The sequence below is a fragment of the Theobroma cacao genome, chromosome 3, assembly GCF_053813885.1.
Source record: "Theobroma cacao isolate CCN51 chromosome 3, ASM5381388v1, whole genome shotgun sequence".
In the NCBI taxonomy this organism is placed as follows: Eukaryota; Viridiplantae; Streptophyta; class Magnoliopsida; order Malvales; family Malvaceae; genus Theobroma; species Theobroma cacao.
In genome coordinates this window covers 41,917,771-41,932,714 of record NC_142641.1, presented here as the reverse complement: position 1 = coordinate 41,932,714, position 14,944 = coordinate 41,917,771, and the positions used below count along the sequence as shown (strand labels likewise).

Below are 14,944 nucleotides of genomic sequence, written 5' to 3'. Positions count from 1 at the left end.
TAGAAACACCCATATATGCAGATAATAATCTTGTATGGAATAAAACAGAGATATAATTAACTGGAACTGAAGTATGGCAACAGAACTGCTGAAAATGCTGGATTCGCACGGTGAAGTAAACATTGAAAAAGTTAATTTATGTAACTGAGCATGATCACAGTTCTATAAAATGGGAAACTACAGAATCCGCAGCAGGCTTTACATGGTTATGCTCACTTCCGCTTAGAAAATCTAAGTGGCTTATTCATCACCCATGGCTAGCTCCAATGCATAGTCATCCCTGTCCTGCCAAAGTTCAAAACATACACTTCTAAGATAACTTCAAAAGCTAAACAGTTTTAAATATTAAAACATCCTGAAAGAGAAAAATAACTGTGCATCAGCTCATTTCTATTTTCTCTATGGCATAAACTTCTCAAATTTTCAATTTTAACAATATCCTTTTCCTTTACTACTACGAGTTGCATATTACTGTGTAACAAAAAGTTCTAGTGCTCAGAGCTTACAATTGGTCCTCGAGCAAAATATCGTCCAAATTGAAGCCAATACACCTGCACATGCCAGTAATTTCAGATTTTGACCCATATAGTTAGCACTGCTTTCTGTTTTTTAAAAATCAGATAAATGCAGATGGAGATGCATTCAAATGCCACAATTAACATTCAAGGCACTTTCCTTTTTTTTTTGGCTCAGCCAAAATATGGATTTCATTAATAAACTGCATAAAGCAGTAATAGTTACAAGCACTGCTTAGTGCCTATGCAGCAATCAGCATCGTCTTTTTTCGTTGATCATCTCTGGTTTAGTTGTCAAATGGAGTTTCGCTTTTTCATTTGCTGGCTTCTCTGCTTGCGGCCTGATTTTCCTGCATGGGTTCTTTGGTGCTTTCTGCCTTCTTGATGGCTTCTTGGGTTGTTTCTTCTTGTTATCTTTGGGTTCTGTTTTATGGCAGCGATGCTTCTGTATAGGCTGCTTTTTCCTTTTATTGAGCAAAATGCTCTGTTTTATGTAGTTTAGATAGTTTCTTTGGTTCTTGTAATGCTACCACTACTCTTGAGTAGCAGACAAATGTTGGAAAATGTACAAAGTCCTCAACCTCACCAACTCCCTTACGCCATGAAGAGTCTTTTGCAGTCAAGCTTAAGACTCAAAATGGCAAATTGGTGAGGAGATCAATAAAAATCACTTTTAAAAAAAAAAAATCCAAAGAGCAGTTATTATTTGTAATGGATTGTTGCCATTTTTCACATTACCTCATCCTCATCCTGTGTTTCCACTTCAAGATCAGACGAAGGAAAACCAACACATAGAAGTGCATATCCCTGCATTTAAGTATAAGAAAAAAAGAGAATCAATTTCCAATTCACTGCGAACATTAACACTATGTTTGATAGGAGGTAAAAAGGAGGAAAGGTAGTGGAAGGAAAATAGTGTTTCTTCCCTTCTCTTCCTTCATTTGGTAGAAGGGAAATTGGAGGGTGGAAGGGAAATGGATGGATTTTCACCTTTCCCTTCCCTCAAAATCTAATCCTTCGAAATCGGGAGGAAAACATTCTTTCTACTGAAGATAATCATTTTATTTGCAATTTTACCTTAGTATCTTTCTTTCCCTCTATTTTCCATCCTTTATATGAAATACAAAGAAGGAAAAACAACTACCCTTCCTCTCCTTCATCTTTTTTTGTCCTCACCTTTTTTCCATCCTATTAAACATAGTGTAAGGTAATAGAATGATCATGAATGAAGTTTTAGATGAGGTAGAACAATACATTTATGGACATGCAGTTAAGATAATGTATATTGGTAAGGGTAATGATGTTTTTTCTTTATTTGATACATTTATGACTCATAATTGTTCGTTAGCAAGATGAATAAGAAATTGCTGTCTGTGAATCCAATGAGTAAAAGGGTTGCAAGGGAGTCCTTTCAGACCTAGTGCGCCTCAAATGACTGTGGACACTAATTGAATTTTGTATTGGTTTGCTTTGGTCAGCATCTTGATAAATTGTAATGGTCATATCAAGGATCATATTATTGTTTTGTATTTTATAATAATTGCCTAATCAGTATTCCAGCAGTAATTTAATTGAAAAAAAAAAAAGCAAGATGAATAAGAAACTAAAGTGAAACGTGTTAACCAGGACATAAATAACTTTTGTTAAGAGGGATCAAATACCTCAACATCTAACTAGGAAGATTAAAGCTTCAACTGAACATTTATATGCTAGTATCCATTCAGTTATAACATCCAGAAATTTTCAACAAAAATTTAACAACATCAATTCGAAGAAGTTTACATGTCTTCCAAAATAGGTAAGGATACTCATAATTTGATTAATTTAACTGAAACAAGGACTACATGACAGTCACAATCAAACCTGTCTTATGAATCTTCTTCCATTTATGCTCTCATTCCTAGTGCATTTATACAACATTTATTTATTTATCTTATTCGTATCCTATTTGTTAAATGACTAGAATTCTTAAAGTTACTCTGACTTCATATAGAAACCTATACTATGGTCAAAATGATAACTAGATGATGAGAACACAATGAGATAGGAGCTTAATGTTTGAGTCGAAACTCAAATGCCAAATAATAAGCAAAACGAGCAGATGGATCCATGCCTTTGCTTTCAATTCAGTAGATATCCCAAGAGCTTCAGGCTGTCTTATTTGTCCAGACTTTACGCGTACGGCACAGCTAGTACAGCAACCTGCCATGTAAGGAGCTATTCATCAAAACCTATCCCATCCAATAAGAAAAGATTACCATTCAAAAGAATCAAAATAGCCTTAATGTCCAATTAATAAACTCCATTGCAGTATCTTAATGATGTCCACAAACTCAAATCGTCAATAAATGTGACATGTTCGCGACATTTCAAAACATAACTTCTGCAAATTTTAAAGAACAATACCGTGCCTGCAAGCGAATGGAAGCGTAATGTTTTGGGATTCAGCCGTATGTAATATGTATTGGTCCTGCACTTGCAATCAAATATGCCCTAAATTAGTCTAATCAATCATTTAACAAGTTTGCTAGCTAAAGCATCAACTGTAAGCATAATAAATAAAAATGTGTGTCCGAAAAACTTTTTAAAAAATTGACAATTAATTGTTCTAACCAGAAAATAGGTCAAACTTCTGCATTTAATCGGGAAACAAACAGAGAGGAAGTCGTACCTCTGGAACTAGAAATTCGTGAACGACACCTTGTTTTCTGTCGTGGACAGTGACTTTATGAGTGGGAATTGAAGGAGAAAGGTTACCGTCTGGGCTGGTAATGCTCACCGGCGTCTGGAGCTCTGACGTTGTTCTGCGTCGGCATTTGAAGGAATTGAAGGGAAAACTGCAGCGTTTTGGAGAAGAGAGTCGCCGGTGAAGAGGCGGTTGCCGGTAAAGTGGAGTGCAGGAATTGCAGGGAACCACAAGGTCCATTGATACCGGTTTTAGAATCTAATCAGTTGCTGGTCATGAGGAGATAAAACAATAAGGGGCAAGAGGTTTTATATCGTACTCCTCTTTGTACGCAATGTTTTGTAGAACTGAACTTTTCACCGTCCGATTTGATTTTAAAAAGCCCATTTTTTTTTTTATATTTTGGTACGCGAAACAGTTGCACTTGTTTTTATTTCCTATAAACAAATTTTATATAGACAAAAAGGAAGAAACCACCAATAAAAGGTCATTGATAAAAAGCTAATTTCGTTTATTGATGGATTTTTTAATAAGAAGAAGGTATTTAGTTTCATTTTCGCTTTTGAACTTAAAGACTCAGATTATTGGAAATATTTTTTCTTTTGCGTATCCAATTATTTTAGTTAAAAAATAAAAAAATAATTTTGATAATAAAAAATATAAAATAAAATAATATTTTTTATTTTTATCAATTTTTTGAGAATTTTTTATGATTTATCTCATTTGATAGATTCGTGGTTTATATTAAAAAATTTAAAGTGATGATAAAATGCTTATAAAAATATCTGAAAATTTTAAATATAATAAAAATATTTATAATTATCATGATTATTTTTAAGTTGAATATTAGTTCTAAAATTAACGAGAGCAAGGGCGATGTGAAAGCGGTGTGTTATTATTTATTTACTTTTTTTATTATAATTTATCAAAAAGAGAAGGACCGTGCGTAAGTGACTCGATAGATTGTCCAACGTGACAGCAAATTCAGGACATGATCTGCGTTGCATGGATGACGTGTGGCTATTGCATTAAACGTGGTTGATGTAATTTCGGGAATTATGATCCCCGGAATTTCGGGAATTAATAACATATTTTATTAAAAGAAAAATTGATGTAATAAAACTATAGAAGGTTGATGCTGATCTTTTTGTTCCTATTGTAATCGGTGAAGGAAAACAGAGGACTGCTTTGGAATCATTACACAGTTTAGCAGCTGAGAAAGATGCAGTCAGTGAAGGAGAAGATTAGCAACATGGCCAGTAGCGCCAAGGAACACATGAACATCGGCAAAGCTAAAGTTGAAGAGGATGTACTTCTTTCTTTCTTTCTTCCTTTCAAGTTTCTTTTTGCTTCTTTTGATTGTATACATATTGGAGTTGAAGAAAATGGGTTTACAAGTATAAGGGTGAATGTAGCAGATGGAGAAAGCTGCGGCTAGGACAGCAGAAGAAAAGAGGTTGGCTACTGAGAGTAAGAAAGCCAAGGAAGCTCGAGCAAAGATGGAGCTGCAACAGGATAAGGTCAGACACGCGAAGGAGAGATTGAGGTCTAAACAACCGCAATATCTCCATGGCTATGGCTACGACCATGCACGACCAGTCTCAGGCACTCATGGACACCAGACTGTCGGAAGTGCAGCTCCAGTGGGTGGAACTAATGTTCCTACCTATCCTCTTGTAGGGCATCCCCCACCTCATGGCCATAAGATGGGTTAATAAGGTTGTTATGGGACAGCTTACACACAAAACGGAGTGTTTTGTCACTTGTGTGCTTTACTCCTTTTAGTTTGGTTTGTAGTTATAAGAATGTGTGTTTTTTCTTTAAGCTTGTTCTTGTCCATGCTGAAATAGTAATTCAAACCACTCTCTTTATCTTATCATTTTGCCTATAACCCAAGAGTAACTGCATCCATGCAGAGACAAACAGACAATTTGACAATCTCTACAAATCCTCTAATCAACCAACTTAAAGGAACATCAAAGATGCAAGAAAGGCAAACATGAGAAAATCTATAATACGATCATTCAACATACCACTTACACAGAATGACTTCATTGATGGAACAGCCAAATCTGAAAATTCTGAACCAAAATCCTCTTAGAAACCACAACAAAAAAAAAAAAAAAAACCTTTTTGTACATCATACTGTTACAGTGAATGCAGGTTTATTACCATTAATACAGAAGTTAGAAGAAAGAAAGAGAAAATCTAAATCTATTCAAAAGAATTAAATTGGTAACACGCTTTTTCGCTATATTAGACCAAACAAATGAAATATACCAACAATCATACCCACTGCAGACTTCCTTGGTACTCCACGCACTGCTGGATTTTCCCATCATGGGACAAGACCTGGGTCTTCACCTTAGCTGGTCTCGTAGTGTACTTCACTTTGAACTTTGGGAATGGCTTCTGCTCATTTTCTGCACTAGCTGCGCTTGATGTTTCTGGCAAGACTTCGTCAAGGAACTCATCTGCTACATCTCCATCTTCATCTATCCTAAGACGCTTTGCATACCATTTCAGACCCTGAATTGAAAAGTCAATACAGAAGTGTTAGCTACTTGAAGCAGGCTTGATGAAGATACATGATGTAAAAGAAGTAGCATAGCAGGTTGAGACAACCAAAAGAGGGGAAAGAAAATGATTACTGGTGAATGTATGCTGAGAACTCAGAACATGCCAATGAATGAAACCAACAGTAGGAGATACAACTACCAGCTGGTGTAAAACACCAAGATGCCAATAATGGCTACTGCATCTTCCACATGGACATTTATTTGACAAAGAGAACAATGGTAAATCTAAATACGAAAGTATTGTCATGCCCAGTAAATTATAGTTTGAATGACTAAGATATCATATCTATTGTCAATTGCTTCTGTTTTCCAAACTGGTAGTGTTAGTTTTGTAACACTACTACTAATTGTACATAATATATCTTTTTCTTGATAAGAAGATTACTCATAAAAGTGAAAGAGTTAGAAAAAAACAATCAGAAGCAACAAAGTCCAATCATAAAATGAAACTAAATACCAATAATCTGACACCTTTATTTTTCATAAATCTAACAAGTGCTGGAGCAAAAGGACTAATCTTAATAAGAATAAATGAGTTGACATGCGCTTGGATGCTTTCAGACTTGTCCATGCATAGCACTATATCTTCTCAAAACAAAAACAGATGTGGAGATCAGCCATCAAAGTTTCATTCCCAAACAGAGAGAGAGAGAGAGATAGGGAGGGAGGCTGTTCCAGAAAAACTAAAGCAACTGACTTCTTTGCCTTGGTAGATTCAGTCACCTCAAGATAAAAGACTTTTCCAGTCTTGATAACAAAAAGATTTTAAAACTTCAGGAAATTAAGACATATAACAAACAGGCTTCAGTAATATTTGGTGGAACCACTACCACTGATGTTAGGACAGGAATTTGAGGGAGAAAGATTAAGCACAGTTCAAAAAAAGAAGAGAAAGCGTAGATCTTTTCCTCCATGTGTTTATTAACTGAAAAAAAGAAGGAAGAAAAGGATAAAATTAAATGATTGATAGTAGAAACGTAAGTTAAACAGAAGTAATGATTTACATGCAATACATAAATTAAACCTAAATTTAACCATGCGTTGGAATGCAGCTTCCTGAAATGAGCATCAACTACCTCTGGATCTAACCTATCCTAGCATTCTTTTCCTCATTGCATATTTTCCATGAACATCAGAAATAATAATGTGAAGGAATTTTGATAATTGACTCAGAATAGCCTCCTAGAAGGACTATTATTCTTGCTGCTTACTTTATATTAACAGTTAAAACTCAATTCCATCATAATTTACAACAGCAATCATGCATGTCACTTGATTTCATTGACAGTAGATTTAACTAAACGTTCCAGTAGCAAGTCCATGCTACAGATTGCAGATAACATCATATACAATCATTAACTTTGATAAACTTTCTGATGACATTATCAGTCAATAAAGACAATAGGAAAAAACAAAATAGCATGTCCATCATCCTCGATGAATGACTTCTACAAACTTACAAATACTATAATAAGCATCTTTAACAAAAGTTCTGGCATCTTTACAAAATTGACTTGAAAATAGAAATAATATACACATAACACACATAACACCGGAAATGGACAAAGGAACTAGTGCAGAAAACTATCAGGGAGCTCAAAATTTTATAGACCACTTGTAAGACCTGCAGTGGAAATTTTAACCAACAGAAGCAGACGTTTTCTATTCAAGGCAGTAACATCAATGGACTTCAGACCAGCCCATTAGAAGAAAGTGGGGTTTACACAATGTAACTAAAACATGATTTAGGTTTTAAGATTAAGCAGTGATAGCATTTTGTTCATCACATAAAGACAACGAATCTAACAGGAGCAGCATTAGCGGAAAGGAAGCAATGGCAAAAACACATGTATGTAGGCCACTTCAAATTCAGCACATTATTGTAATTGTACAGGAAGAACATGATCTTGCCTGATAATGCCCTCTAAAACATCGGTCCCATATTCAAAGACATCAAAGATTCCGGATACCCAATTTACTAAGCAAAATGATTATAGTAAATCTTTAAAGCCTAGCAAACCTCAAGCTCTTTTAAACCAAATTAAACAATTCAAAGTCACTTCTTTCTTACATATGTTTAGTTATTCGCGCTATCTTGTCTTAATTCCAAACTAATTAGTTCGGAAATTGCTTTCTTCTTTAACCATGCTAAAAAGGATTAGCAATAATTAATCGCTTATGCATAAAATCACCTTAAAGCTTCCTAATTTTATTACCCAGAAGTCAACTCGTAACTACATTTACCATTAAAACAATACATCAAAAACCCACATCTTAGAAAGAAAAACACCAATAAAGAAAATGAAAGAATCTGAGATGGACCTGGACGCCGCCGTCACCGGAAGTGCAGGGGAGGAGCAGAGGGCCAGGCTGGGGACGATCGACGGCGACCTGAACAGGGACGCTGAATCCCCTTCGTGGAAGGCCAGTTTCTTGGAAAACGGGACGGTTGCTGGGCGGTTGATTATTGTTGTTGTTATTGCTGTTGTGATGGTCGTTCTCTGGGTCTTTCACTTCGTGCCCATCGTCTCTGACAAACCCCAGAAGCCCCGCTATTCTTCTAAAGAATCGCATAATCAAAGATCAATTCTACTCGACCGATATTTCGATGAACTAAGCGAAAATAAGCTAAGTAAATCGATGTTTCAGGAAAATGAAATCTACAGTTTTGGAAGTGTTGAGAAGAAAGAAGCGAAAGATGGAGAGAGAGAGAAATGTTTAATTTCGGTCTTGTTCTAGTGGAAAGGAAGCTCAAGCATCCGAGAAGAAAAGCAATGCAAAGAATACTAGCGGAGAAACATGACTTAACAACACCATAAATTTCACATTTTGTAGCTTAACGAAGTGATAAAATTTCTTTGATAAATGAATAATCAATGGTAGATAAGAATTGACATAATTTTTAAATAAATTTTTAAATTATTTAAAAATAATTAAATAAGTTTATTTTTTTGAAAGGAAATTTTTATTAATTTCTAACCATTCTTGAGAAACAAACTCCCAATACATCATTGAACATCCTTGAACTGATTTCTGGAGGTGGTACATCAAACAGAATAAAGTTACTATCTAAATTAAAACCAATGTTAGCCATACCATCAACTACCATATTTCGTTCTCGATAAATATGAGAAATTTTTATCTCCCAGTCAAGTTGCAACAGTCCATGAATAGCGTTTAGTAAATCAGAATTCGCACATGGATACAATGCACTAGAGGTAATTGCCTGAACCACGATTTTATTATCCACCTGTAGCCATATCCTATGAAATCCTTTCTCTTTTGCTATACGAAGGCTATGTAGGACTCCCCATAACTCGGCCCTATAGGAAGAACATTTCCCCAATTTTGCAGCAGAGCCACCTAACCAACATCCGTTGTAGTTCCGTAAAACACCATCTGCAGCAGCCTTGTTTGTATTACAACGTAATGCACCATCCGTGTTTATTGCCACCCACCCTTGTGGAGGGTTTTGCCATCCAACTAGCATTTCTCTTTTATATCCATTCAGCCTACTATGTGTACAGAGAATTTGGACAACATGATATGATGCAGCACCTAAGCCTTTATCATCAATAACTTCCTATCCATGGGTATCAACTTTCCGTCAAAAACTTTTACATTCCTCCACTTCCAAATATACTAGCAAGTAAAACCAAATAAAATAGCCCAAGGAATACCATCAACACAAATATTATAATTTTTTAGATTAGTTAACAGTCAATCTGACAAAAATAAATCAAAGAAGTTCCCATAGCCCATTCGTGACCCCAATTTCAACCATACCTCTTTTGAGTGTGGGTAATCTCTTAAGAGGTGTAATACCGATTCATCTGATACTGAGCATAACGCACAAGTAGTCAAAGATGACATGTTCCTTCTCCTACGCTCTAAATTAGTCAATAACTTTCCATGAAGACATTGCACTAGAAAGGTGCGTATTCGTTGAGGACCATCTCACTTCCACGCAATAGCCCATTTTATGCTTTGTTGTCCTATGTAATTTGGATAATCTTCTCGCAACACCTCATATGTTAACGCTATAGTACAAACCCTTGAAGCTGATGGAGCCTAGTATGGTGTATCTGGTTTGAAAGATAACTGTCGTAACATGCGGGTCCGAGAACCCGACTGCCAGGCGCGAACGTGAAAAAACTTACTAAAAAATTAAACTAGGAGTCGCCACCAATCTTTTTACTAGGTGCGATTGGCCACCTATTGACTCGATTCTAATCGATGAAAGCTTAAATTAATTTTAAGCCCACCGAAAAGAACCTTAAATCGGTCTACGATTTTCTAGATCTAGGTTCGGGAGTACGGTTACGCCCAGGGAAGGATTAGCACCCCTGGGACGCCCGTTCCATGAACGGTACCATTTTTAAATTATCCTATTGGGCTTTAATTTTTAATTTCACTATATTTCCTTAATTATTATTCTTTTATTTTATCTCATACTTAACCTAAAATGGAATGCAAATGGGTGGCAAGATAAAATACATGGCGTTAGATAAAAATGCTGGACAAATAACCTTTTATCGAGGATATTTTCTCAAATCCGCCCATCATACTGGTGGGACTCGGGATATTCTCTCACCTAGGGAATTATCCGAGAAACTCACCTTCGCAAATTCAATGAATAATTTTCGTCATCGGGGTCATCGTACGTTTTCCTTTTAAAATAATATTTTTATGCATAATGAACCTAATTCGGGCAAAAACTTTTTATTAAAGAGGGTTCTCGAGCCCTCCCATCATACTGGTGGGACCCGAGGACATCTTTTCACTTAGAAAACTTTTCGAGAAATACCCGCCTTCGCAAGATATCCGGAAGATCCCATCATCGGGGCTTAAACTCGAAAACAGAAATATTTATATGCAATGATATGCATAATGCAATATATATATGTCATGCTAATGCAATTATCTATATTTTTTAGTTATTATTAATTAATTATTATTTTTATTTTATTATATTTTTCATTATCCTATTTTCTATTCTTATTTCTTATTATTATTTTTTTTTTTATACTTTACATTTTTTGTTCTAAGTTCTTATGTTTTTCACTTATAGTTAGACAAATTGTTTATAATTCTATGTTATTTTAGTGAACAAAAATTTTATAGTATTTTTTTATATACTATTTTTATTTTATATATTTATATATTTTTATTATTATATTTTTTATAAACAATCTTTTATTCAAACCTAATGTCCAAGATCTTATTATATTTTTTTTTATTTTTTATTTATATTTTTTTACATTTTTTATAGTTTATGCCATTTAATATTCAATGCTTAATTTTAAATTAGTTGTTTTTTTTATTATTTATTTATTATATATATTTTTCAACATTTATTATTATTTAATTTTTATTTATATTGCATTTTCACAAATTAATTATTTATTATATGTTTGAATTGTTATTATTTGTTATCATTTATTATTTATTTATTATTTTTATCAAGTAATTTTTTTTGGTATAGTCAAACTTTTTATTTATTAAGAATTTCGAAATTTTGAAATCGAGGCCCTCTCATGATACTGGTGGAGCCTTGATTCGGATTTCGAACATAGGGAATTTCGGCCCAGGATTGTGACTTCTCGTATCCCGACCGATTATCCCATTATTGGTATTAAATTAAACTATTAGTTTATTAATGATTCTTTATCTTATCCTATTTTCGTTCTCTCCTTTCTCTATTTCATATAAAGCTATATTACTATTTATTATTATTATTATTTTTCATTCATTATTTATTATTATAATTTTTATGACTCACAAAGTATTTAAATTTATTTCTTTTACCACTAATATTCACCCTTATATTTGTTGTTTGCATTAATTCTTATATTTTTAAATATTTATTTATTTATTTTAAAAAAAACTTTCAAACATTATACTAAATGATCTAGCTAACCCATATTCGGTCTAATCATCACAAAACACAAAAAGCCCATAAAGGAATAAGTGAAAATTTTTTTACCTGACTTGGGCTCAAATGCTGACCTAAGTTCAATAGGACAATCGACTGGACCCTCTTCCCGAATTCACTGTTGGAGGCCCAAAAGAGTATTCTTCTTCCTTTGAAACGACGCCGTTTCAGCTTCTTTGTGGCACCCAAAAACCGATTAGCAAAACGGCACCATTTTGCCCATTGCCCTTTGAGCTTCTTCTGCCCTTTTGCCCTTTCACTTCCTGCTTCTATTTCCTCTCTAGTGGCCGGCGACTTCTCCCATTCTCTTTCTTTTTTTTTTTTTATTTTGCCAACAAGGTAACAGTTTTCTTCTCCCTATTTGTACCGTCGGCCAGACCTTCTCTTTCTCCTTACCCAAATTGGACTCTCCCTTCGTCGACGCCAGCCAACCCAACGCTGGATCTCTCTCTTCTCTCTCTAAAATTCAACTTTTCTTCTCTCCTTTCTCTCACCGGCTACCTAACTTGGGGAGTTCTTCCCCTTTATCGGTGACTCTCTTCTCTCTCTCTTCCTCACGTCGCCCGAATCAAGCTTCTCTTTCTCTCTCACCTTCCGGCGGCTTCTTTTTCTCTCTCACCTGCGACGGCTTCTACCCAAATCAGCTTCAGATCTATCCCAAACGGAAACCCAAAAGAACCCTAAAAAACCTCCCTCTCAACCGGCGGCAAGAGCCCCAACTCTCACTGCACACACATTTTTTCAGGTATTTTTATGGGTATTGTTTGACTTTTTTGTTTTTGACTTTCTTGTGGATGGTTGTGGCTGCTTAGACTAGGGATTTTTTTGATTTTTGGGTTTTCCTGGCTGCTAGAAACTAGGATTTTTTGGGTCTCTGGTTGCTTATTTTTGGCTTGTAGGTTTCGAGATTTTTCTCGGATTTTGAATGCTTGTTTTCTTTTGCTTGCAGGATCTGGGATTTTTTCGTTTTTTCTTCCTTTTCGAATGCTACAGTGCCCCCTCCCCTTTATACCCGGTTCTTGGGCTCTGAAGGGGGCACGCTCCACTGCCTTGTCCCTGGGCACTAGGGTGCACGCTCCACTGTCTTGTCCCTGGGCACTGTGGGGCATGTTATTCGCGTCTGGCAAGGTGAGGGAGGCTCCTGGCAAGGTGCGTCCGCACCCTGCCAGTCGTACCTCTCTCCCTTCCTTTTTCATTTTTTCATTTTCATTTTTTTAATTATTTTTATTATATATATATATATATATATTTTTTTTTTGATTCATTTTTTGTGTTTATAATTTTAGTGTCTACAATAACGATGGAGGAAGAAACACCAGAATCTTGTTCACTAAATCACTAGGTAGGCAGGTAGCTAACTTCTCACGATTTCACTCATCAGTATCTAATAAGAATTCCCGAACGCGACAATTCTCGCTTGTTACAATATTATAAGTATGGCCTGTTCTAAAAGAAGGGTATCTTCAAACCAAATATCCTTCCAAAAGTGAATCGAGATACCATCACCTAAAACCCATCGTAAATTATTGTTGAAGACATTCCACAGTTTACTCAGTGCATTCCAAGTATGCGATGCTCCATGACAATAGACTGAGCTAAATTGTCTATCCATATTGAAGTCATACTTTCCATTAATAATGCGAACCCACGGGGACTTAGGATGAGTCACTAGTTGCCATAACAGTTTCATCAAGAAGGCATTGTTCATCACGTGTAGCCTTTTCACACCGAAACCTCCTTCCTCTTTAGGTCTGCATATTTGATTCCACCTAATTAAGTGAATACGTTTATGATCAGCATCACCACCCCAAAGAAAATTTCGACAGTAACGTTCCATTTGTTAATATATTCAATCAAGTTAATATATTTTTATTTTAAATCATATAAGCTTTTATCACTAATGATTGATAATTGTCATTAGTTAAAATACCACCTATCATTTTATATCTACATAATACTAGCATTAATATGAAAAATAAAAAATACCATATGATCATATTATTATGTCAAAATAGCATGTCATGATATAATCAAGTATGATATACCAGTATATCACATCATCATCAATTGTGATATTTTAGCATATCACGTCAACGTTATGTTGTGTTAATGACAAATAACATTTTGACTAAGTTAATCATTAATCATAACAATATATTTGACTCAAAATAAAAATATAAGAACTTGATTGAACGTAATAAATGTATAAAGATTTATTTAAATCTTCTTAAATAATTTAGGGTCTTTTTTATATATTATGTCATAAAAGTTTTAACTCAATAAAGTAATAGTAAACAAGAATTAAATAGAGATTATAATTTTGAAATGATACTACTCTCTCTAATTCTTTCTTAGTTTTATAAAGTGATATTTTGTTTAGTAAAAAAAAGTGATAGAACTATTTTATATAGTAACATTTGACATTTAAGCCAATAAATTAAAAAAATAAGTAAAGTATAAAAATAAGCCATTCATCTTGTTTATATATGATTTTTTTTCTTTTTATGGATTGTTATAAATTATATATTCAATTATAAATTTTGAATTTATATTTAATGCACTATTAATGTACAATATTTTATACATTATCATTTCGTTATAAAATGTCATCTCGTAAAATATGTAAAAGTAAAAATTCAAAATCATTCAAAGTTAATACATTTTAGATTATAAGTATTTATTTTTGAAGGTTCTATATTTTAAATTTATTTACTAATGAAGTGATAAATTTATTATATCAAATATAAATTTTAGAATTTTTTTAAAATGGAAAAAATAAAAATAAAAAATAACTAAAAATTTCAATTGTCATTATGTGACTAGTACTCATATAAATAAAATTTATCTTTCTATGTAGTATTTAACTATTAATATATAAATTACTTTTTGATAAATCTATATTGACAAGCAGAAATTTTTGACATTTAAGTGAATAAGTGGTGTTGTCCATACCATCTCTTGTGAGGTGTTGTTCGCTCCCCTCTAGAAGCTGTCATTTCTCTAGATTTTGTCCACTTCTCTTCAATGTAGGATTCACATGGTTATTCACTAAAACTGTGACATTCTCCCCCACTTCATTCTTTTCAATGTGAGATTCACATGGTTTTACACTAGGACCGTGACATTCTCTCCCACTTTCAAAGCTAGCTTTTGGGTGAAGCCACCAAAGTAAGGGCTTTAAGTCTCCAATTTGGAAAGACCCCAAATTTGAAAAGGATTTATAATTTTA

At 34.2% G+C, this 14,944-nt stretch overlaps 3 protein-coding genes across 4 annotated transcripts; 1 reads left to right on the top strand and 2 right to left on the bottom strand.

The window, feature by feature from the left end:
- Positions 1-30: 30 nt before the first annotated feature.
- FDC2 (2Fe-2S ferredoxin-like superfamily protein) lies at positions 31-3,483 on the bottom strand. 2 transcript variants are annotated; one of them, XM_088804992.1, is made up of 6 exons: positions 3,187-3,483; positions 2,922-2,985; positions 2,629-2,717; positions 1,254-1,322; positions 507-551; positions 31-280 (listed from the first exon to the last, which is right to left on the bottom strand). In XM_088804992.1, exons 1-6 carry the CDS (start codon positions 3,439-3,441, stop codon positions 275-277), a joined length of 528 nt encoding a protein of 175 aa, XP_088661118.1. In that variant the 5' UTR covers positions 3,442-3,483; the 3' UTR covers positions 31-274. The 2 variants fall into 2 exon arrangements, with proteins under 2 accessions (XP_088661118.1, XP_007039531.2); XM_007039469.3 differs by having other exon boundaries at positions 31-285; positions 3,187-3,482.
- Positions 3,484-4,330: 847 nt separating this feature from the next.
- LOC18606060 (late embryogenesis abundant protein 18-like) lies at positions 4,331-5,025 on the top strand. The gene is made up of 2 exons (XM_018117220.2): positions 4,331-4,510; positions 4,620-5,025. The coding sequence occupies exons 1-2, from the start codon at positions 4,424-4,426 to the stop codon at positions 4,914-4,916; spliced, it is 384 nt and encodes a 127-aa protein (XP_017972709.2). The 5' UTR covers positions 4,331-4,423; the 3' UTR covers positions 4,917-5,025.
- Positions 5,026-5,184: 159 nt separating this feature from the next.
- LOC18606058 (uncharacterized) lies at positions 5,185-8,610 on the bottom strand. Its single transcript, XM_018116853.2, has 2 exons — positions 8,103-8,610; positions 5,185-5,730 (listed from the first exon to the last, which is right to left on the bottom strand). The coding sequence occupies exons 1-2, from the start codon at positions 8,352-8,354 to the stop codon at positions 5,488-5,490; spliced, it is 495 nt and encodes a 164-aa protein (XP_017972342.2). The 5' UTR covers positions 8,355-8,610; the 3' UTR covers positions 5,185-5,487.
- Positions 8,611-14,944: the final 6,334 nt, after the last annotated feature.

What these genes read in the sequence shown, in the direction of transcription:
- FDC2 (XM_007039469.3), bottom strand. Translation starts at nt 3,441, where the DNA reads ATGGACCTTGTGGTTCCCTGCAATTCCTGCACTCCACTTTACCGGCAA. An exon ending in ACGAATTTCTAGTTCCAGAG is followed by an intron (nt 2,986 to 3,186) that starts GTACGACTTCCT and finishes TTGCAAGTGCAG; the next exon opens with GACCAATACATATTACATAC. An exon ending in CTACTGAATTGAAAGCAAAG is followed by an intron (nt 1,323 to 2,628) that starts GCATGGATCCAT and finishes ACTTAAATGCAG; the next exon opens with GGATATGCACTTCTATGTGT.
- LOC18606060 (XM_018117220.2), top strand. Translation starts at nt 4,424, where the DNA reads ATGCAGTCAGTGAAGGAGAAGATTAGCAACATGGCCAGTAGCGCCAAG. An exon ending in AAGCTAAAGTTGAAGAGGAT is followed by an intron (nt 4,511 to 4,619) that starts GTACTTCTTTCT and finishes TGAATGTAGCAG; the next exon opens with ATGGAGAAAGCTGCGGCTAG.
- LOC18606058 (XM_018116853.2), bottom strand. Translation starts at nt 8,354, where the DNA reads ATGCGATTCTTTAGAAGAATAGCGGGGCTTCTGGGGTTTGTCAGAGAC. An exon ending in CCGGTGACGGCGGCGTCCAG is followed by an intron (nt 5,731 to 8,102) that starts GTCCATCTCAGA and finishes TTTTCAATTCAG; the next exon opens with GGTCTGAAATGGTATGCAAA.